General features: G+C 47.6%; 1 protein-coding gene across 1 annotated transcript; it reads left to right on the forward strand.

Annotated features, from left to right (window-relative positions):
• The first annotated feature begins 329 nt into the window (after positions 1-329).
• On the forward strand, positions 330-23,152 carry NR2E1 (nuclear receptor subfamily 2 group E member 1). The gene is made up of 9 exons (XM_004044487.5): positions 330-1,141; positions 5,808-5,953; positions 9,185-9,272; positions 10,854-11,089; positions 12,435-12,581; positions 14,658-14,754; positions 15,142-15,291; positions 15,882-15,987; positions 21,647-23,152. The coding sequence occupies exons 1-9, from the start codon at positions 1,117-1,119 to the stop codon at positions 21,807-21,809; spliced, it is 1,158 nt and encodes a 385-aa protein (XP_004044535.1). The 5' UTR covers positions 330-1,116; the 3' UTR covers positions 21,810-23,152.
• The last annotated feature ends 1,067 nt before the right edge of the window (positions 23,153-24,219 follow it).

Here is a 24,219-nt window from a genome sequence, read left to right on the forward strand (position 1 = left end):
CAATCACACGCCAGCACACAGCCACCCAATTTCTTCCGCGAATCTATCTGGCACTCTGGAGAGAGGGGGAAAAGCGTTTTGAGAAAGCCCCGTCACCCCTCCCCTTCCTTCTTGCCGTGAAATATACGAATTCATTTTTATTACGAGCCGCACCGTCCTCACCATCACGCACGCACAGAGCCACACTCCCATATTCACACTTTCTAACTCGTAAGCTCCGACAGCGCCTGCATTTTCTTTGGGAGCCGCTTGGAGGTTCATTAATATCATTAGCATTTAACCCCCTCCCTCTTCCCATCCCCTCCCCGCACATGGCTGACGTCAGACCCCGCCAGGAGTTGGGGGAAAAGCTAAGTGGGCCAGGGACGCCCTATTCCCCTCCCCGCGGCTGCCTGTCAGAGCGCTTCTGGAGATATTACAGGGGACCCAGCCCGCAGCGACAGGCACAAAGTCACGGGGTAATGAACTTCGGGGACCCTTCGCCGCTGCGTGCGCGGCTCTCCCCGGAAACCCGGACCTGGCCGCCTCTTCCCTCGGAAGATTTCCCAGCAATCTAGTTTTCCCACTCTGCGCTCGGGTTCCGGCAGCGCGGAGCCCGTCTGCCTCTGAGACTGCGGTTGTGTTTTCCTTCTTTCCTTGGGAGACCAGCGGTCGGCAGAGATTGCCCACACTCTGCATGCCTATGTAGAGGGAGAGATCGAAGACTGAGTGACAGGAATGGGGAAAAAGAAGGATTTCGCTCCGTAGGAAGGCCATTTTCGTGTCTCCATCTCTGTCTTTCAACATCCCTCTCTTGCTGTTCTTCCTTCTTCCTCAGTCTTCCTGTCCATCTCTCCATCTGTCTGTCCATGTGTGTGTCCATATCAAGCAGCATTCCCAGCAGCTGCGGTTTTGCAAGAGCCGGGAAGAAACTTAAGGATGCTTAAATTTCCACTGTTGGAGGAATTCTGAGCGCCCAGGGAGCAGCGCAGCGCGCGACTGACACCCACCTGTCCCGCCCAGGAGCCTTGCAGGCTGGAGGGCGGCTGGAGAGCGGCGGCGCCCGGCGGCGAGGCGGGCGCTGCCGGCCGGGACTCGGGCAGCGCCCACCAACCGCTCCGCCCCGGGACAGCCAGCATGAGCAAGCCAGCCGGATCAACAAGTGGGTACCTCTCGGGCCGCCGTGGGGCCGAGGCGCGCAGCCTGGGGCGGGCGAGCGGGGAGGCTGGGGAGGTCCTGCCTGGAGCGCTGCGAATCTGAGCCCCTGAGAGGGATTCCAGCGGGCGTGTGCGTTCGGCCCAGACCTGTAGACCGTGAGTTGGAGCATTTCGTGGAGAGGGGAGAGCCTTTTCGTTGCCTCTGGATTGCTTTATCTCCCCTGTCTGGTACGGTGAGAAGGTTACGACTCGCGCAGCCCACCAGTCGGATGAGTTGTCTCCATTTAGCCGCCAGGTGCTGGGTGGGGGGGCCATGGGGGCGGGAACTGGGCCGCAGCTCCAGGCGGTAGCACAATAACACACTCGCTCAAAACTCCGAGCTCCAGCGCGCAAAAGCAACTCTGTGCAAAGCGGATTTTGAATGGAATGCTTTGCACCCCGTTTCTAGCTATTTCAAATAATCCTGCAAACTGGGAAGCAGAAACAATTTAAAAGTCACATTTTCCTTAATCCTAAATCCGCGTAGGTCATAACTGGGGAATTTAAAGTATGGCGAACCACTCTAGCAAAGAGAGGACCAAATCCCTAATCCCAAGGACTTTTCGATCCGGAGCCCAGCAGAGGCAGGAGTGCGCGGCCTGCTCCTTCCGTGCGCTTCTCTCCTTCCTCGAACTTCCTTAGCTGCCGGCTCTCCGAACGCCAGGCTGCAGCTGACCTCTCACCACCCCGAGACTCACGAGCGCAGGGCTAAGTGTGTGTGCGAGGGCATTTGCTTGCACCCTGCCTGCGGAACCCAAGAATGTGCAGGCCCGAGCCAGCGTTGAGCAGGCGCGATCACGGTGCTCAGATCTCCCGGGGGCATTTCAGTTCCCGCCATCCAGTGGCCCACGGCTGCGGGCTCCAGGGTCTGAAGCTGGGGACTACCGTTGCCGCCGCAGTCCCCATATCCCGAAGTTGCCTTGCTGCCTGTGTTGTTTTCGCAGATAGCATTTTTGGCGCTCTGTGCGTTCCTTCCCTCCCCCTCCCCCTTTCACTCGCCCTCATTGTCCTGAGTCTTTGAAAGTTGGGAGAATCGGAGATACTTCTGAGGACTGGTAATGAAGTCTCACTTAAGTGGGATGCAATTCCCGCCCTCCTACCCCCCTCCAAGAAGGAGGTTGTGTTTTCATTTTGTTTTGCTTTGGGTGCTGACCTTTTAAAAATTAGAGCAAAATGAACGTGAACAAAAAGAAAAGGAGAAATGTTTCGAGCTGGGGCAGAGGGAGCAGAGAAGGAGCCCTCACCGCGGCCGGAATGCAGAGCGGACCCTGGCCCGGGACTGGGTTTCCCTTTAGGCTCGGGCCTACCCTGGCCCTCGCTGTTGGAATCTCCAGGAGGCAAAGCGACCTCGATTTTTGTTGCCCGCATTCCCGGGCGTGAGTGTCCTTCCCAGGAGGCTCAGGAGGCCGTTTCTGTTGCATTCTGAGCCTCCATTGCAAAATCTGAAGCCCGCGGGTCTCGGCAGGCCTCCTAGCTCGCTCGTCCCGGGACAAGCCCTCGCCTACACCCCTGGAAGTAAGGAGCCCCGGGCTCTTTCGTCCTTTTCGGGGTGTGGAGCCCCTGGGGCCCTTGAAAGGTGAGGCCTCAGAGGCGAGGGAGGGGTGAGCGGGGAGCTCGGCCCTCCTGCGGCTGCGCCCCCGCTGTGGACTAGGAGGCAGGCCAACCCTCCGGACTTTGGGGGAAAAACCACAGCGGGCTCCTTGCGGAAACTTTGGCCGTTCTAACTTGCCAAGAGCCTGAGTGAGGCCTTGGAAGCCTCCAGCCCCGGCTAAGGTCGGGACGCGGCTGCTGAGCTTTCTCAGGCCCGCAGGACAGCGGCCCCCGCCCGTGGCGCCGCTGCATTTAGGCCCTTTCCAGAGCGGTGGCAGCAGCCAACCCGAGACCTGCGTCCCTCGGGCCCGGGGCAGCTAGGAGGTCGGCGCGCAGCGGGCCGGGTCAGGACTGGGTCGAGCAGCCAGAGCTGCAGCCCCCGCCTTGCCCGGCTTCTCGCGGCTGGAGAGCAGAGCGATGTCACCCGGAGCCCCGCCTGGGTGGTAACGAGACCCTGGCCAGTCACCCCTGCAGCCCAGACTAACTTCTTTCAACAGCCTCTGATGGTAATTACAGTAATCGAAGCTGCCATATATCTTTAGGCAATTATGACACACAAAAAGCCCCGAGGGGACCCCCTGGCGAGGGAAGTTAAGAACGGTTTTCCAGCTTCAGGAAACTCCGGTTCGCCTCACGTCGGAGCTCGCTCGGCTTGCTAAATGAGAGGAGCTTTGCAACGGGGTCAACCAGCTTGTCTCGTGACCCCAAGTCACCTTAACGTGGCTGGGTGGCGGAGTCTGAGGCACAGGCCCGCTATGCCCCGGAATTTTCGCGTCCCTCCCTCCTGGGCCCCGCCCCAGCCCGGTTGCCTGTTTCTAATCTGCCCCGGGAGCCGCGGCTCAGAGGTCTGCTCAGAGGCAGGACTCGCACTGGTGGTGGCCTGGAGGGCAACAGTCCGGAAGCTCGGGCGGGGGAATTCGAGGAGGGGCCCCCACCCTGCACTGGTCTTCCCTCCACCCTCATCGGGTTCTCCAGAGATGTTGTCATGGGCCTCCTGTCCGGATGGGAAGTGGGGAAAAAGAGACCCCACCACTGCTCCTCCCACTCACTCATCTTGGCATCTTCAACAGTGCCACAGGGAAGAGGACAGCTGGGGTGACAGTACTGCTGGGCCCCAAAAGTGGACCCTGGAGCGGTCAGAGGGCGCGTGTTAAGCAGAGGATGGTTGTAAGATATGGAAACCAAGTTTACCGCTTCCAGAATGAGTGCAGTGCAGCGGAGCTCCAGACCCGGTTCCTGAGCGACCAGGAACTCCCTTGGGCGCAGTGACAGGCCCGAAGGAGTGGAGGACAAGACCCGCTGTGCCCTCGCCTGGCCCTCTCCAGCCCCTCCCTCCCACAGCACAATCTCCCCTCCCGCCCTGTGGGAGGGGGGCGCCGAGCCGGTGGCCGCCGCGCCGCGCGCCTCCCCTGCCCGCCTTTGTCGCCGTCCGAATTCCCATGCTACTCTTTTTGACGGGTCACTGGTGGCTCTATAGGCAGGTGCTGCCGCGGGGTTGTAATTACCCGGCCGAGCCTGGTCGTTACCGAACACCCCCCCACCCCCAAGCACGGTCACCCGCGCTCTCCTTCCCCCACCCCCTCCACCTGGGACGAGTCTGGGACCCACGGTGCTAGCTCGCCCGGACGCCTCGGGTTCCAGGAGCAAGTTTACACCTCCGGTGCCTCGAGGCCCTCCCCGCTCCACGCCCTCACCTCCCCTGCTCCCCTCGCCCAGACGTTCCACTGCGGCCCCTTCCCACCTCAATCTCATCGTAGTCCCCAACCCAAGCGCTTTCGGCAGCAGCTGTCGAATTTCAGGGAGGCCTGAGGCCGCTGGGGCCCAGACTGGAGGCCTTCGGATAGGTAGAAGAAGAGAAAAGCAAGTGTTAATAAGTCAATTGTTATCAACTATTGTTATTTTTAAAATTAAAGTGTTAATTAAGTTAACAGTTTAATACTCCCTTTGTTTTGCGGGAGGAAGCGTTTCTAAGTCCCTATAAACCGCTTCAGGCACTTGTTGGACTCTTGAACCTTAGAGGAAAAGAATCCCTCCCTTTCTAAACGGCCAAATATTACCCTCTCCCTGACACTCCTCCAGGGTCGGTGGCCACCCCAGGCTTGAGGGGATTCCAGGGAAAGTTCTCTTGAGGTGGGGTCCAAGGGGGGTGGGGGGATACAGCCTAGAGAAATCAGTCAGATTCTTAATTTTAAAAAAAAATCAGGCTCAAAGAGCACTGGAAAAACCGGGAGGAAGAGACCCACACAGGACCAAGTGTGTGGAGGCCAGTCTTCTAGGGAGAAAGGGCTTAGGAAATGGAGGGAGCCTGTCCCAAGCTAACCCGACAGGGAACCGACAACTTGCGTCGCTCCCCTCTCCCTTGCCTAGTCCCGAATCACTTTGCGGAGAAAATAATTTTTTCCTAAAAGAAATAATTTCTCTAAAGCGACTCACCAAGCATTTTTTAAATAGGTAAAGCGAAAGTTGGCCAATTACCACTACCCTTATTATCATTAATAATCCAAGTATTAGCATTACAATAATAATCCTAATAATAACACCGCCCGGCGGAGCTCAGAGAAAACTCGATTGCCTTCCAGCTGCCATCCCTGGTTCCAGCCGTGTTTGTTTTTCTTCTTTTCCCTTTTACATTTCAAGTTTGTCTCCTCGCGCGCTCACTAACAACTTTCTCTGTTAAATGCAAAAGCGAAGGAGGGAGGCGGCCAAACTTTCCGCGGAGCAGAAAGGCAGTGGAGGGCCGCACTGCCGCCCGGGCCTGCTGTCATCTTTTATTCCAAAATGGGTCTCGGCGATTAGAAGAGACCCAAATACATGTAGCGGTGCATGAATAATGCTCATTGTAGGAAACTGACACTTGCTCAAGGAAAAAAAGTTTGGGTATAAAATCACTTCATTATTTGCTTTTACCGCAGCTTCGGTGCTAATCCCTTCAGAGGTCAGATTGCTTAGCATCTCTCTCTCCCTCTCCCCTTTTCTCCCTCTTCTCCGCCCTCCTTTCCCTCTCGCCCCTTCCCCCCTTCCCCGTCTTTCCTGCGATTTCAGGCCGCATTTTAGATATCCCCTGCAAAGTGTGTGGCGACCGCAGCTCGGGGAAGCACTACGGGGTCTACGCCTGCGACGGCTGCTCAGGTTTTTTCAAACGGAGCATCCGAAGGAATAGGACCTATGTCTGCAAATCTGGAAACCAGGTACCTTAGCCAGGGCTGCACTGCTCGGCTCCGCTCTGCTGCCTCCTCACTCTTTTGTTTGTGCCAAGGCCTCCTCTGAGTTTCCACGCAGTTGAGGAGAGACCCGGCCCTGACCTCTCCCTTCCTCTCCCCTCCTTCTTGCCTCAACTCTTGGAGGCCCTTTGGCTGGGGAAAGGCGGGAAGAGGTAAGGGAAGATATGAGTTTACAGGAGGGAGTCTGAAGTCCTAGAGCCTCCCTACACTTTTTTTAAATTATTATTATTCTGACAGGTTTTGACACTGGGTAAGGCCCACACCCAGTGGCTCTAAAGCCGACCCAAGGGACCTAAAGAATTTAGCATCTAAACCACAAGTAGCAAGCAGGAGAAAGAGCTTTGTTATTGTGCCTGCCCACCCCACACTCACTCCTAGCAGCATCAAGCTCAGTCCCCTGATCACTTGCCTGGGATGCAGAAGTAAGTGGCACACAGACATCTGAGTCAAGGTCACCACCACCTTTAGCTGAGACCACCAAGTGAGTGCTAGCCACTTGGAAGAGAGGCAGTGCTTTCTGAAGGGTTGTGCATTTTCAACTCTGGAGAAGCAGGACTGCTCTGGAAGTGGGCAGTGGGAATCCAGCACCCATGTGACCTTAGCTATGCCTTGTCAGAAAAGGGCAGGGTGAGGAAGAAGAGAAGATTCAAAAGGAAGGTGCAACTGGGACCCTCCTCAAGCTTCCATATCCCTGTCCTCCTTCTCTGCTTAGAATTTGGGCCCAGTCGGTTGTTTTGGTCTTGAGTAGGCAGAACTGTCTCAAAGAGACAGAGGAATCTGGCATGGGCTGAGTATGAGCCAAAGCTTCTAGAAAGAGTGAGCAGAACCTCTTGACTCAGTTTCCAGCTCAATAATAGGCTGATTTTAACTAAGGAGATCAACCTTCTGGTCCTACACTTTGCCCTCTCCTTATCAGCGACTCAGACCCTCAGTACAGAGGCCTCCATTTCACTTGTGGAAAGATCCCTGGGGGTGCATTAGTCAGCAGTCATCCTTTGGTAACAAAATAGTAAAACACTTTTCACTAATTGATAAATATAGGGTACATGTATACACATGCATATATTGTCTGCTGCTAGTGAATTGTTCTGACGTCTTTTTCTGAAGTCATGTCTGCTCATATTGTTTTCTAATAGTTTTGGATTAACCACAAAAACAGAAGATATTTGCATTGAGATAAATTTTGAGCTCTCTAGCCCTGTTACCTGTTTAATTGGATACTGTATCAGTTTCTAGCTTCACCATATGGACACATCACATTTTACACGCATAGGACTGTATCCCAATAACTCCACAGGATTGTGCGATTACTGCGGGTTGTCAGATTTGAACCAACTTCTACTTAGATTGTCTTTTGCTTTTATGCAGTGAACAGAATTGGAAAATCAAGATCTCTGATGTTGTGCTTGATCTTTTAAAAGGGGATGGCTATCAATTCAAGCATATTGATATCAGTCCAAGTGCTTGTAAAGGACTGATAATAGACTCATCAGGCCTGGTGTTCTTCTTGCAAGGAGAGTAAATGATCAGAGCTGAGGCGTTTATCCTTCTCTCTGGCGCTAGATATTTATATACATTTGATCTGATTTGAAGACACACTTAAGAACTTATGAAGGTTTCCATTTTGCATTTGCATACTTATAAGAATACTGGAAAGATACCATCTGAGGATAGATATATAATTACATTTAATAGTAAGTTTTAAAAAACCTGTTTACAATGAACTATTACATTGGCCAGCAAAGATGCCCTAAATAATTCACTTTGGACCCAAAAATTATTTCCTTTCTCTCTTATTCTAGGATTAAATTATATTCCAATTTATTATTAACAGTAATGAGGACATTTAGAAATGGATATGAACATCTGTCCCACCTTTATTTTAAATAAATCATCATATTTTAAATTGGAGAAGTGTGAACTCATAAAACTGCATTCGAATGTGTAATTTTCCCCTAAAGGGCTTCAGGGGGAAGAAAAACATACTTACTCCAACTCCAGAGTATATGAATTTTTGAGATTATGAAGCAAAATAAAAATACATTTATTATCTTTCTTCTCACTACAAATCTAACAGTAGCAACTTCTATAAACATAGGAGAGCACACAATGTCTTAAATATTTTCTGTGTATAAAACTCATGCACATGACTCTTTATGTATCTATGCATATGTCCCCTCAGTAATGACATCTAACACTGAATAAATTCCAAAGGAAACTTTATCTGTAGATTTCCTCTTTCAATGGCTAATGTTTTTTTCAGAAAATTGCATTAGGTAAAACATCTATTTTCTCATGCATCTCAGATAAATATTTCTAAAGAAGTGACTACCTTTATTTTTTCAGTTACCATGCTAACAGTCTCAGCCCATATTATCATTTAGTCTGACAGTCCATCACATTACCTTCCTGGTCCTGTTTACATGGTGAGCATTTCTACATTTTGCTCAAGACTTGAGCTCTTCCTTTTTCACCCTCATCTTCTCTAGGCCTTGTCCTCCTAACCTCTCACCTTCCAGGAAGGGCTGTGTTTCTATGCACCTGGGCCGAGGCTAGTCTTTAAGGCAACTCTCAACTTGCTGATAATAAGGTTGGCTTCATACAAAAGCAAAAGTGAGGTAATAGGAGAGTGAAGAATAAATGGGAAAGATTTATCTGATAGATAAACGGGCTCTCCCAGAAAGTGGCAGAAAGAGGTAGAGTCAAGTACTGAAAGCAGAAAGAATCGTTGGTGGGAGGGCGGTATGGTGTGAATCCTGACCCAAAAGCCAGCTCTTAACGGAACTTAGTGGCCTCTTTCTCTGGGGCCAAGTCGCTGTCTTCGGTCCTGAAGTCTCGTCCCTGTTCCACCACTCCGCGACTGGCGGAAGTTCCCCTAGCGAGAGCCCCGCAGGCCTGCGGGGTCTGCCAAACCCGGCTCTCTAACCTTCACCTGCTTGGAGAAGGACGTTTCCCCCTTGTCCGCTTTCTTGGGGTCCGGGACTGGCCCTCTTGAAGTAGCCTGGGACGTCCCAGCCCCTTCTCGATCTGGCCCTGCTCATGCCCAAGGCCCTCGCGTTTTGCAGGCCCAGGCTCGGGGCTCCAGGGCCTGCGGCCGGGCAAGGTCGCGCCTCCACGCCGTTTCCCCGCCCGGGTGCCGGCTCCGGGTCTCCAGCCTAAAGGCCCTGGGGACCGCTGACCTGCTGCGTTCTGTTCCAGGGAGGCTGTCCGGTGGACAAGACGCACAGAAACCAGTGCAGGGCGTGTCGGCTGAAGAAGTGTTTGGAAGTCAACATGAACAAAGACGGTAATCAGTGCATCCCTTTATTCCAATGTTGATTGAGTAGTAAGTAAATTATATGTACAGAAAATACATGGCACTCCTATGCATGTAAATCAACCCCGGAGCGCTTCTTTCCAGATGCTGGGAATTGGCCTCGGGCTTTCAGTCGTATCCTTCCCGTCTTTCAGCAGGAGCCGCTGGCGACCCCTAGAATTCCCCAGGGCAAGACCCATGCCCACATCAGGAACTTGCACCCCACAATCATCTCCACACAGGCAGCGCTTGGGGGGACCCCACTCTCCAGGGGACCGGCGCGCATTTTCTGCCTCCGGTCCTAATCCCTCTTTGCAGCCCTTCGTGGCCACCCTTAAGCCTGCTAGCCTGCCCCAGGATCTTAAAATCTGGATAGTCTCACGGGGAGGAGATCATACAGGCTGGAAGTTCGCGGTGTGTTGAAAAAGGGAGGGCAGAGACGCGAAAACGCGGAATTTCCAGCCCGTTTGCAAATTCTCCAAGATGCCAAAATCAGTACGGCCATTGGGCCGATGTGAGTCCAGGGCCTTCTCTCTGTTCTACAGAAAAGAGGGAAAAGAGGGGCTGGAGAGGCAGGGTAATGCCCGTGGGTGCCTCGGACACCCAGCTCTCCCAAGGCTCTTAAGCGCGCAACAGCAAGAACCAGGACGTCAGAGTGCTTCCTGGGCCTGGAGCACGGTCCGAGCTGCGTCTCCCGCTGCAGCCTGTCGAGGGCGCCCCAAGCCCAGGCAGGGGGCGAGGGTAATGGGCTGGAGGACACCGTGGGGCCTGGGAACAGGGTGCGAGTGGGTTTTGCTGTGAGGCGGCCCGGGCCGGGTGGCAGCTCCAGGAGGAGAGAGAGCCCCTTCCTCTGCGGCGCAGGAAGCCGGAGGGAGCGTCCAACCTGTTGAACTTGTGTATTGACAAGTTGTCAAGCTCGGCAGGCGGAAGATTGCCCTGAATTAATTTGTTTGTTTAAACTGTTGGTGGTAATTGTCACATCTCCCCTGCCTTTCTCCAGCATACTCGGAGACGGGTTCTCCCTCGTTCCATTCCCTAGCAATCCCGGGGCTCAGGTCCTTTCCTCCTGCGGCCCTCGGAGGCCAAAAGCTATTTCTGTGGGGGCGGGGCCTGCGGGTAGGGAGGCTTGTTCTTGGACGGAGCTGGAAAAGTCTGCGCAGAAACGAGGTGTCTGGCATGCGCGACGCTCCCTCTCTTTTGGATGGGGGCGAGGATACCTGGCTACTCCAGCCCAGAGGGTCTCTGGTTTCCCTGCGAACCCCCTTCCCTGGTGGGGAGGAGCCCTGGACCGAAGGAGAACACACCTGGTCTTACTTAAGGCTCTGCCATTATCGTGGCACTTTGAGCACGGGCCCCTCTTCTAAGCCTCAGCTTCCGAATCTATTCAGTGTAGTGGTTAGACGATCTCAGAATCCCTTCCTCCCTCAGATTCCCTCTCCCTTCTTCTTTTCACCTCTTGGGCGATTTTGCCCGCCCAGACTTGACATTGGGGCGGGGCTGGGGGGAGAGCCGCAGCGGCTGTGTCTCGACGTCTCTAATCGCCGGCATGGGTTTCTCTGTTTGCCTCTGCAGCCGTGCAGCACGAGCGGGGGCCTCGGACGTCCACCATCCGCAAGCAAGTGGCCCTCTACTTCCGTGGACACAAGGAGGAGAACGGGGCGGCCGCGCACTTTCCCTCGGCGGCGCTCCCTGCGCCGGCCTTCTTCACCGCGGTCACGCAGCTGGAGCCGCACGGCTTGGAGCTGGCCGCGGTGTCCACCACTCCTGAGCGGCAGACCCTCGTGAGCCTGGCTCAGCCCACGCCCAAGGTCAGCGGCCTTGCTGGGCCCAAAGAGACTCGTGCCAGCGAATGGAGAGGGACGCACCCAGTTCTTCTGAGCTGTGATTGGGGTCAGGCAAACTGGGGAGAGAACTCCACGGTGCTTGGCGGGTCTCTGCATGGAGCTCCAGCCCTTCTGCTCTCCCTTGTTCAGCTCAAACTTGAGTGTACAGTAGAGTCAACCTCCGAGTGGCTACAAGTGTGCACTCCCGATCTTTTCCCCCCAGAAATTCCATTTCAGCAAGTTTGGGGTGGAGGCCAGGAACCTGCACCTTTAGGAAACACCCACTGGTAATGGGTGGTGGGTGGAGACCTCGTCTAAACCCAGAGGGCAGCCTCAGGTGTTCCTAAAGACCAGAAGAACCAACGTTCATTTTTAGAGGAGAGGAATTGGCTACAGCTGGAGGAAGGGCTCCAGAATTCCAAATCTTGGCATGTATGATCTTGGGCAAAGCCATGAGTTTCTAACGCAAGTGCGAAATGTGGCGATCACACTGTTAGAACAGTTTGAGGAATCTGAGTTCATTTCCCATGCTCCCCTCACCTACTTCTGAGGCAGGTGGATTTACAGCAGGGTTGATTCCATAGGAGCAGGGCCACAGCCTGAACCACCTGGAAAGGCTGCCACCTAAGGCCTACCCTCCAGGCCTCCAGCTGATACCTACTAACACCCCCACTCCAGGCCGATGAGGGCCTAGGATCTCCCTCAGAGGAGGGCCAGCTGCAGCCCCACACTGCAGGGAAGCCAGACACCTGGGCACATGCACACGCACAATATTTAATATTGCTTTCTTACCCTTGGTGTGTATAATAAGCTCTGGAAAGTAGTATTATGAATATGTTGTCAGTTATGAATGGGAATGCTCTGTGAATGATTAAGATGTCTAATTGAAATATTTCCATAATATACTAATCCTTTCTAAAAATACTCATATGCATATTTGTGTTTGGGATGCCTATTAATTTATACTTTTTCACATCTATTTTTATTTACACAAATGCAAGCAGCTCTTGTCTAAATTGGGAGCCAGGCTTGGCACTTGGCTCAGCCCAAGGAAAATTTGCTGCAGGGGATAGAAAAGCCAGAGGACCCTCTGGAAGGGAGAGGCTCCCAAAGAGTGGAAATGGACCTCCCCCAACCAGTATTACTTTTCAAACTCTATAGACAGCGATGTTTGATTTTTTTACCCACCAATGTCAACTGCATGTTTAAGCAAAACATCCAAATTCTTTTTTATCCCCTTCCTTGCTTTAATTAGAAATTAAAAGTTTGGTTCTTCTTGCAAAGCTGTGGTTTCCTCACTTCCAGGTGTCTTTCTTTCTTCCCTACCCAGTACCCCCATGAAGTGAATGGGACCCCAATGTATCTCTATGAAGTGGCCACGGAGTCGGTGTGTGAATCAGCTGCCAGACTTCTCTTCATGAGCATCAAGTGGGCTAAGAGTGTGCCAGCCTTCTCCACGCTGTCTTTGCAAGACCAGGTATGACCACACTGAGGCCTTGGGAGAAAGAGAGCTGGGAAAGAAGCAGTAGCACTCAGCCTTATAAAACTTCCTCTATCCCTGGGTAAACCACCCAAGGCAGGCATCCATTCTTAATAGCAGTGAGGAAACTACTTGTTTTTACTTGCTTCTTCCCGTGGGTTCAAAATATCTACCTATATGATCCTTAGTAAGAAACGTAATTACATTATTTCAGAAAGGCTGGGTCCAGTCTGTGAAAACACACATACAAAAACATTACCTCTTTTTGTTTGATTGAAACAGCAAATATAATCTCAAATTTTAAAATTGTAATGATTTTCTAAAACTGTTGATGAAACAATGTTTTACTAAGAACATTGGAACTGAGAGAAGTAGAAGGTGGTAAGAGTATGCCCTCATGAGATTTTTCAGAACTGATGTTATTATTTTATATTCCCAGCTTTATGTTCTCCATTGCGATGCTCCCAGTTTTGGTCATTAATTGATAAGCATGTAAGACCAAGGGGCACAGTGCACACCTCCTGTAGGCTAGGTTCTTCCTTGATTCTTCATGTACTTTTAGACATTTTGTAAACAAATAGGCATTTTGCGTAATTCCGTGGTTGTAAATGACATTCAGGGGAAGAAAAAGTGTGTGCAGTGAAACATTGTATTGTACTGAGACCCAGAAATTTTGTTGCTAGGAATATCAGAAATGCTAACATTTTTCTAACCTTAAAGGAAAGAAAGAAAATAAAGTGTTCCCAGCCATTGGCTGTTACCAGTGCATTCACAGGAATTAATGACAAATTTTCCAAAGGCTAATAAGTAGTTCTAAAAGCAAAGGATTTATTTCTTCAATTCATTTCATACCTAATTAAAGCATAATAGTGCCCCTTTATATGAAGTATGTTTCCTACGGAAAGATCGGGCAATGTGCTAAAAGCATTTCATTTTCTAGCATGAGATGTTCTTGTTTTCATGGCCTGCCCTTTCAAATATGGCCAGAATTAAATATTGTTTACCTTGCATTTTACAATTATTTCCTGTACTTGATGCAACAAAACTAAAAATAAAACATTAAAAAAATTAAACCCTTTGGTCTAATTGTGATTTTGGTTACAAGCCTTCATGATTCAGCTCTTAGCTCCCAAAAGAAATCCTTTTACATAAATCATTTAGAGTTGACTGGCTTTTGAGTTTTGAGATTTTTTTAAGGTAGTTAGGTCCTATCTTTGACCAGGTTTACTGGTTAGCTCTAACCACTTCCTGTGTGTGTGTGCGTGTGTGTGTGTGTGTGTGTGTAGATTGGCTATTTTTTTTCAAAATAAGTATTTGTATACTCTCACCCAAACAAAATTTACTTACTGTCTGCCACTTAGCCCTTTGGTAGAAATCCTTCAACAACAAGCAACCTGCAGTGAAGTGGAATCTGGTATATTAATTTGGAAAAAGAGACAGATTTTCATTTTAAATATTCAGTAGCACATTTTATTAGAATAAAAATGACAAGCACCTTGATGCTGTCCATTTATGGGTCTCAGAAAAATCAAGCAGTGAGACGAGGAAAACTCAGCAAAACCCGATTAACATAATTACACCCTGATTTCCCCCAATGCCTCTTGGGAATTAGTGATCTCTGTCTCTCTCCCAGCCCAGCCCCCTCAACCCTCCAGGAAGATGGGGACCCAGCTCTGCAAGCGTCTGAGGAATCCTCAACCCTGCTAATAGCAGCATTCTCTGTGAGGGGAATCCACCTGCTGAGCTGCTGGCATTTCATAAAGCCTCGCTCTCTAGAGGAGCTTCTAGGTGGTCAGGAATGGGTGGATACAAGGACAAGAGGGGCAAATCCTTTTCTGAGAGAAGGAAACTTTGGAGAATTGGAATGGCTGACTCTCAAATCCATATGCATATCTATAGGCACCTTTTCAAAAGGAAAATATGGGAAAATAAGGGAAAGCTAGAATATTCAGAAAAAATTACCAAGACAGGCATTTAAAACACTTTTTAAAATAATGGAAATTTACATAGTGAAATTGTTTATAAATTTATAAATTACATACTATATTATATTATACATCTATTGTATGACAGCTGATGCTTTTGGAAGATGCTTGGAGAGAACTGTTTGTTCTAGGAATAGCACAATGGGCCATTCCGGTTGATGCTAACACTCTACTGGCTGTATCTGGTAAGAATTGCACAATTTAATGACTTTGTTGTAGAAATTACCATAAAAATACATTACTGAAAAAAGAACAACATGTAAAGAATAACAAATTCCTGCTGAACAATAGAGTATACCTGTCATTTATAAATCTATATTTAAATGCAAATAATGTTGTTTTGTTGTATTCATGACTGCTTGCATTGTTATTTAAATGCAAATTACTGTGTTTGTTATCATCCAAGAGAAGATTTTATATTAACTTTCATACAATATAGCCGGTTTACATGGAATCAGATATCTTAGAGTGACAATTGAATAGATATTGATATGCAGGATTTTGTCAAAAATCAATATTAAATCATGAAAATGCCTTCATATTAGAGTATTTATCCCATATTTTTATTCTAGGCATGAACGGTGACAACACAGATTCCCAGAAGCTGAACAAGATCATATCTGAAATACAGGCTTTACAAGAGGTGGTGGCTCGATTTAGACAACTCCGGTTAGATGCTACTGAATTTGCCTGTCTAAAATGCATCGTCACTTTCAAAGCCGGTAAGCAGACACAGACCCCTGTTTCTTCTCCTTCCCCAGTTTTGCCACCTCACTAATTCAGCCACCTCGAAGTCTGAACTGACCTTTGCAAAAAGAGGTGATGGTTTTCAAGGGAGCTGATACTCTTAATCTGGCCCCATTTTTTATTGCTATGGGAACCTGCATGTTCTGCTGGGCATCAGCTTCCAGAGAGGTGCATTCCCAGACCCAATTTCTTTTTTTCTTTCTTTTTTTTTTATTTTTTAAATTTTTGTTGAGATGGTGTCTTGCTCTTGTCACCCAGGCTGGAGTTCAATGGCGCCATCTCAGCTCACTGCAACCTCTGCCTCCTGGGTTTAAGCAATTCTCCTGCCTCAGCCTCCCAAGTAGCTGGGATTACGGACACATGCCACCATGCCCGGCTAATTTTTGTATTTTTAGTAGAAACAGGGTTTCACCATGTTGGCCAGGTTGGTCTCGAACTGCTGACCTCAAGTGATCCGCCTGCCTCAGCCTCCCAAAGTGCTGGGATTACAGGCGTGAGCACTGCGCTCGGCTCCCAGATGCAATTTCTATGCTGTCTATCACAGTTTCCTGGTCTTCATTTCTAGTTCCTACACATAGTGGTTCTGAACTGAGAAGTTTCCGGAATGCTGCCGCCATTGCAGCCCTTCAAGATGAGGCTCAGCTAACGCTCAACAGCTACATCCATACCAGGTGACCCTTGTTTGCCTTGAACATGTACTTAAGAAAATTGCCTCCATTGTGAATGCCTGAGCAGGCGGTAATAAGCCAGTTCAAACATTGTGACTAATTATCTTGTTGCCAGCCAGTTAATTTAGGGAGAATCCATGTCCTTACCTATCTCTCAGGGTGGGTGAGAGGAGCAAATCTAATTAGATGATCAAAGTGAAAGCACTGTCAGACATATTACAGTTGTCCTGGCGGAACAAATTGATCCATCAAAATAATGGAACAACATTTGTATGAATGGGTATGGAGGGGTCAAAAATGAAGCCTAGGCTGGGCACAGTGGCTCACACCTGTAATCCCAGCACTTTGGGAGGCCGAGGTGGGCGGATCACGAGGTCAGGAGATCGAGACCATCCTGGCTAACACGGTGAAACCCCGTCTCTACTAAATAATACAAAAAAATTAGCTGGGTGTGGTGGTGGGCACCTGTAGTCCCAGCAGCTACTCGGAAGGCTGAGGCAGGAGAATGTCGTGAACCTGGGAGGTGGAGCTTGCAGTGAGCCGATATTGTGCCACTGCACTCCAGCCTGGGCGACAGAGCGAGACTCCGTCTCAAAAAAAAAAAAAAAAAAAAAAAAAAGAAGCTCAAAGTGTAATGGTTGGTATGTGAGAGAGTGGCCACATCATCCTTGAGAAAACACAGGTGCCTTTCTTCAGATGCCAATCTCAAATAAAAGGATGAGAGAACTTTCCAGAGAGGCTATCTTTTTTTTTGAGACAGGGTCTTGCTCTGTTGCCCAGGCTGGAAGGCTGAAGTGCAGTGGCATGTGAGCATGGCTCACTGCAGCCTTGAACTCATGGGCTCATGTGATCCTCCCACCTCAGCCTATTGAGTAGCTGAGACTACAGGTGCATGCCACCACACCCAGCTAATTTTTTTTTTTTTTCTTTGAGGCGGAGTTTCACTCTTTCACCCAGGCTGGAGTGCAGTGGTGCAATCTCGGCTGACTGCAACCTTCGCCTTCCGGGTTCAAGTGATTCTCCTGCCTCAGCCTCCCAAGTAGCTGGGATTACAGGTGCCTGCCACCACGCCCAGCTAATTTTTGTATTTTCAGTAGAGATGGGGTTTCACTGTGTTGGCCAGGCAGGTCTCGAACTCCTGAACTTGTGATCTGCCTGCCTTGACCTCCCAAAGTGCTGGGATTACAGGTGTGAGCCACCATGCCCGGCACACCCAGCTAATTTTTAAAGTTTTTGTAGAGACAAGGTCTTGCTATGTTGCCCAGGCTGGTCTCGAACTCCTGGCCTCAAGTGATCCTCCCACCTAAGTCTCCCAAAGTGCTGGGATTACAGGCCCGGGCCACTATGCCCAGCCTAAAGAAGCCATCTTTTCACCTATCATAACTGTTGTTTGGCCTTGGTGACTGGTATCTGTTATTTTGTGTCATAACATCTACCAGGTTACTTCTGGCCATGCAGGGCCCACAGGCAGAGGCTGTTTTTGGCTGTTTGTAGGAACTCTCAGACACTGGGGCTCCAACAAAGCTCCTCCTGGCCCAGCACTGGGCAAGCCCATTAAGAATTATAGACTGGGGGCTGAGGTGGCTCCACACCTGTAATCCCAGCACTTTGGGAGGCCAAGGCAGGCAGTTCACTTGAGCTCAAGAGTTCGAGACCAGCCTGGGCACAACATGGCAAGACCCCATCTCCACCAAAAATTTAAAAAAAAAATAAGAAGAAGTGTAAATTTTATTATGCCATTAAAAAAAAAAAGCCAGGCTTTTAAAGAGAAATGGAAACTTTCTAGTTTCCTGAGTTAGGACTGGTAGATTTGAAGTTAGAGTAGAGTTACTGTTCTCTAGGCTGATTTGAAAGGAACCTGTGAAAGCTCAGCTCCATAATCTCGACATCAGCTATAGACACTGTGGGGGGAATAAATACGTCAAATGGGCGGAGGCTGTTAATGCCTCCCTCAACTAATGGGTCAGAGAAATCCCAAGTCAACTCTGTCCATTTGGGGTGATACCACTTCTGCTAGAGTCTCCCTATTTCTATCGTAAACCTCTTTTGAATACTAAATGAATAAAACTGTTCCCTGTCTATGGAATATCACTGAAACTATGTTGACAGATAGTGCACCTGTATATGTTTTTTCAAATTAAAATGCCAGGATTTGAATTTTAAATGCATATTGAATTACAGAATACATATAGTAGGCGGTTAATATTTGTTCAAAATTATTAAATGGAGCAGTACACAATCGGGGTACTTCTACTAACTTGTAGGCCGGGCACAGTGGCTCACACCTGTAATCCCAAGCACTTTGGGAGTTCAAGGAGGGCGGATTACCTGAGGTCAGGAGTTCAACACCAGCCTGGCCAACATGGTGAAACCCGTCTCTACTAAAAATAGAAAAGTTAGCTGGGCGTCATGACATGCACCTGTAGTCCCAGCTACTCAGGAGGCTGAGGCAGGAGAACTGCTTGAAGCTGGGAAGTGGAGGTTGCAGTGAGCCGAGATTGTGCCACTGCACTCCAGCCCCAGGTAACAGAGTGAGTGAGACTCCGTCTAAAAAACAAACAAAAAAATTAAAAAGACAAAAAAACAAAAACAAACTAACTTGTATGTCCTAACTGACCTTTGACATTTAGAGCCATTATGGTATTAAGAACTTAAAAATGAGAAGGACGTGGTATCCAGTTATTGATCCAGTCAAGCCTTTGCCGAGTACTGGCCACATGCAGGGCTGCAGGTGGGCATTATGGGATACCAGAAGGAGCAAGACACTGCCCCTTATCATTGCAAGAAGTGGGCAGCAGTGTCACTCCAATCCAAACTAGAGAAGAGAGGAAAGCAATGTGGGGAGTGTGACAGATGAATCCTAGTCAGAGGGAGTGAGGGACAATCAGAAAAGCTCAAAGTCTGATAGGTGGAGGAAAGAACATGTGAATTGGTCCTTCAGTGGGAGGAGGATTTCAGCAGGGGAGAAGATGTGTCCTGAGAGTGGTGGAGGAGCTGGTAGGGGTCCTGTGGGAAGTGCCAGAGAGGTGAGTGAGGAGGGGAGCCTGCTGTCCCAGGAGCTGCTGATAGGGTGGCCCGAGAGAATTCAACCATGGGTTAACAACAGCCTATTTTAGAGAAATGGCAAGTAAAGTACATCTCCCCGACACCTCAAAAGAAGAAAATTATGTGTGGAAAAAACACATCTGCTTTGCCATGGAATTCTTATTATTTCTATTAAATATTAGAATAGTAAATATTAAATAAGTATCTTATTTCTTATTAAATAATGGAATTATGGAATTTCTTATTTCATGGAATTCTTATTCTGATATCAGCTACAGCTGTAATTTAATATTTATATCTAGGGTCATACATGTGACAAAAATGACTATGCCTTATTTCTTAGCCCTTCAAATCAGTGAACACTTTTTCCTCCAGCACTTTCCTGTCTAGAAAAATAAAACCTGAAATTGAAATGAAAACTTAACATGCAAACTGAAACTGAGCCTAATTGTATATTACAGCTCTCTAAGCTATTTCTCTAATTATCCAGGACGTAAGGAGAAGGCTAGGAATTGACATTCCACACAAACTGTATTCTATAACTGAAGATCAAATATGCAAATCTGTAATAGACCTAAACACTTAAACCTAAAAGAAAATCCAATTATTGATGCTAATGGATGAAGACAAGGGCATAGATATTCTAAAAAATAATTTTGATTAGTCAAACCCTCTCTCTCTCTCTCTAACACACACACACACACACACACACACACACACACACACACACACACACACACACACACACACATTGTTTTTGTTTTGGATGCCCAGGCTGCATTGCAGTGGTGCAATCATGGCTCACTGCAACCTCTGCCTCTGAGTTTCAAGCAATTCTCCCACCTCTGCCTTCTGAGTATCTGGGACTACAGGTGCCCAGCGAATTTTTGTAGAGATGAGCCCTTGCTATGTTGCCCAGGCTCATCTTGAACTCCTGGACTCAAGCGATGCTCTTGCCTCAGCCTCCCAAACTGCTGGGATTACAGGTATGAGCCACCACACCTGACCTCATACATTGCTATTGTTTCTGGTAGTACAGTATGCTATATGTAATAGACAATTAATTTTTGTTGACTGACTAACCAACCCTTTCCCAACTAAAGAATAAAATAAGTGGGAGAGTAGATGAGTGAGTAATCTATTCGCAGAAAATCAGGAGTTGGTTGTCTATGGATTCCCCCAAATTCATCCTTTCTGAAGGTGATTATTTCTCACAGTGGTTTCTCACCACGGGAAATGTTCAGCATGTTGGGTGGATGCTGCAGATGGCAGAGGTAGTCCAGGCAGCCACTGCCTCCGACTTGCTGCAGAATTATCACTACTATGCCTGGTCCTGGGAAGGGAAATAGAGCTGTTGAAAAGAAGTGGCCAAGGTGAAAGGGAGACATGGATTTGGGGATTACTTTCCAAGAAACATTAGAAATACATTAAACAAGGAGAACAAGTGGTAGGATTTAAGTATTTTTTTTTTAATGCAGGTAAGCTTCACCATTTCCACACCACACTACTAGATGTGGTCTGGTGGCCCCTATCCGCAGGTGGTCATGAAGCTGGGCAGTGAAAGAGCCAGCTGAGGTCCTGAGAGGCCGAGATGAACTATAAGCCTTGTATTCGGTGGAAGTGAAGGACCCTTATGTGCCCAGAGCTAAATAGACAAGCACAAAAGTTGCTCCCCTGAACTTTATTTGCAGGGTGGAGTTATCAGGCAGTTAAACACAGCCACCTGACTCCTTAGAAGGAATTTTGATATCCCTTAGTTTCTAGCACCTTGTGGCCTGGGTTGAACCCAGCTTAGTCACAGATGTGTATCCCGGAAGTTCAGGTTTTAGGTGTTTCATTTCAGTGGAGGGAGCCCTCCTTATGTGTACTGATATCTAATTCTAACTATTGGCTGAAGAAGTATCAGGGCTGCAGTGAGGAGGTGGCTTGCAGGCATCTAAAGGCAGCAGAAGATTGAACTTGCACATCTGAGCACAGATATATGTTGGACATCAAAAGAGGAAATTGTTAAGCAATTTCTCACATCTTTAATTACATGCCAATTTCATTGACATGAGAGTTGGGTGGCACTGCCACCCAACAGAACTTAGTCTTTAATTTGCAGTGTAATAAGGATGGAATTATTCCTGAGAGAGACTAAGTATAATGCCTGAATAATAATTTGGAGAATTGCTTAGAAAAAGAAGCCATTTTATTTGAGGGAAATAGCCTTGAGAAGGAGTCCTTAGAATTAGAAAACATGGGTTCTGTTGCTAGCTTTATCCTCAACGCCCTGGTCGTTTTCTATAATGGAAATCTTAAATTTATTATTTGGCTTAAAATTAGTATTATGTTTCTTAAATTTCTTTTTTTTTTCCCAAACAAAATGCAATCCTTTTGTTAATGTAGAGAGAGTGTCCGTGTGATTTTGGCAGCATCATTTATGGTCTCCCTGCCTCAAGTAGTCTACCTGCAAAATGGGGACAACAGTGCCTGTCCAGAACTTTGCTGCAGGGATACTGTGTTATTCAAGAGACCTAGATCAGCAATGCTGAAGATGATGTGTGTTCAAGTGTAAGACGTTAGTTTCCATAAGTAATGGCCTCTGACCTTGTTTTCATGGCTTCTCACATTCCAGATATCCCACTCAACCCTGTCGCTTTGGAAAACTCCTGTTGCTTTTGCCAGCTTTACGTTCTATTAGCCCATCAACTATAGAAGAAGTGTTTTTCAAAAAAACCATCGGCAATGTGCCAATTACAAGACTGCTTTCAGATATGTACAAATCCAGTGATATCTAAGCTCACAAGATACCCACTTTTCAGGATGGGACAGTATCAGATGAACTTCAACCCATGGAGAACAAGCCTCAACTAACAAACCCTTCAGGAAGCATATACTGGGGAATGTGTAGCCTTCAGGAAAAAAATGCCAATTGACACAAAGCATTCCAGTAGCTATGACCTGCCGCCCTGACCAGGGTAGGGCGGCTGGGAAGGAGAGGGGTGCAACAGGACCGCCTGCACTGAAAACTCACTGCTGCCATGCCCTGGGAGGGGGCAAACTGGGGGTTGCCACAGGCCGTGCCATTCTGCCTCTTACCTGGAAGATCAGGCTGAACGATCAAAAGCTGAAACATAAGTAGTGCTTTCTCTTCCTTTTTAGCATATAAAGTTTGGTAACCAAATATAGCTCTGTGTATAACATCGTACTGCGGCCTTCAAAACTACGTTATGTTGGAGCATTTATTTTAAAAATAATGGTAGGTTTTAAATTAAAAGTGTTATCAAAAGTTTCCCCTCTATTGTAATACATTATTAAGTGGCCTTCAGAACTGAGTTAATAAGTGAAAAGTAGCTTATGCCATGTGATTTGCTTTTTCTCTATCTTCTTTTTTCTTTTCTTTCTCTTTCTTTTGTTCTTTCTTCTTCTTTTTTAATACCATAGGCCAGGCAACCTTGTCAAAGGAATTGATGGACAAAATGAGATTCTCACCAGGACTTCAGGTTGGATAACATGTCAAAAAGAGAAGAGCTTTACTGAAAGAACATAAGTCAAGGGAGGATGAATAAAAACAGCAAAACCAAATAAAGTGGAGATGAGTGATTGAGTGAGGTAGATTGCTGTCCCGTTAACATAGTGCTGAAACCAAAGGCAGTGGGGGTCCAAACTCGTGGTGCAGCAAGTCACACCAGACAGGAAACGAATATGGACGTAATTGCAGAAGGAACTTCAAGGAGATGAATGCTAAAAGGGTTCTTGATTGATCCATTGCTAACAGCCTGAGACTCTTCAATGCCTTTCCGAAAACTGGTTTCTAGTAAAGCCTTGAATGAACACACACACACACACACACACACACACACACACACACACACACACACACATCGTCCTACACTTTAAGCTGCTCCTTTGGTATGACTCTATACTTATGGAAATGTAGAAACAAACATTTTTAAATAGCTGCTGTACTTTTCACATTTTGATTTATTAGGTACTAGCACTGAGGAAAAAAATTCAGCACTTGGACTATCATAGGATGAGTAAAACTTTTCTTGTACAAAGTGAATTAACTGATTTGTGAAGTTAAAAGGTTGTACTCATTGTATTTACAAAGAATAAAAATATATTGAATTTAAATGAACTCTTTCTGATTTCTTACCCTCCCTCCCTGGCTGGTTCTCACCCACCAGAAACAAGGTAGGGGCAGCAGCTTGTGTTAAAACTGAAGCTCGGAGCACTCCAGCACAGAGCCTGCAGAACTGAACTACAAAGGCAATTTCCTTCTTACAGTGAATACCATTTGGAAAATGATGAATAAAGAAATAAAACATAAGATTCTGTTCTCTACAGCTCTCAAATGTAATTGCATCTGTTAGAAAAATTGCTGTGTGAGGAGGAAGGAGGCCGATTAACAGAGTCTTCGTTCCTTCCTCTGTTTCTAACTCTCTTGCCAACATTTCAATCCTGACCAGTCACTTGAAATCATTTAATGATCAAAAAGATAAAGTATGATAAAGTTCATATGGTGAGTAAGATGTGGAGGGAGCAGTAGAAATGTCATCCAGATGTTCCCAGCAAGTCTTAAGGCACCGGTCCCACAAGCAAAGGCCATCAGAGGTGCCCAAGGCCACAGGCACTGTGGACTCCTTTTGGGTGGCAGCTCCAGCAAGAGATGCTTGTGCCTCTGCTCTTGCTAAAATGGCCTTGCAGACTGTATATGCGAAATTTCAATCAGCCGTGCACTTCTTGTCTACTTATTCTACAGAGAATGAGAATTGGTCTTAAAAGCACAGTACTCAAAGACTGTTTAAGAATGTCCCTTGCAACACTGTTCGTATTTAACAACTTTAATATCCATTGACAGATAATAGGTACATTGTAGTGAATACAGACAATGTTACCGTAGGCAAAGTGAATGGCTAGAGCTAATGTATCAACATGGGTAAATCTGAAATACAGTGTGTTTGTGTGTGTTATGGGGAAAGTAAATTGCAGAGGACACATACAGCTTGGTATCATTTATATAAAGTTTTACAACCTACAGAACAATACTAGACAATGTTTTTGGGCATATAAATGTATAGGAAACGTTTAAAACAGGCATGAGTATTATAAACACTAACTGCTTGATAGTGGCTACTTCCAAGAAGAGATGGGATGGGTGAAAGGTATAACAGGACCCTCAAATGTTTTTGTAATGGTTAATTT

The sequence above is a fragment of the Gorilla gorilla genome, chromosome 5 (assembly GCF_029281585.2).
Source record: "Gorilla gorilla gorilla isolate KB3781 chromosome 5, NHGRI_mGorGor1-v2.1_pri, whole genome shotgun sequence".
NCBI lineage: Eukaryota > Metazoa > Chordata > Mammalia > Primates > Hominidae > Gorilla > Gorilla gorilla.

Coding starts and splice junctions, on each gene's coding strand:
- NR2E1 (XM_004044487.5), top strand. CDS start 1,117: ATGAGCAAGCCAGCCGGATCAACAA. Junction 14,755..15,141: donor CACTCTACTGGCTGTATCTG/GTAAGAATTGCA, acceptor TTTTTATTCTAG/GCATGAACGGTGACAACACA. Junction 15,988..21,646: donor AACAGCTACATCCATACCAG/GTGACCCTTGTT, acceptor CTCACATTCCAG/ATATCCCACTCAACCCTGTC.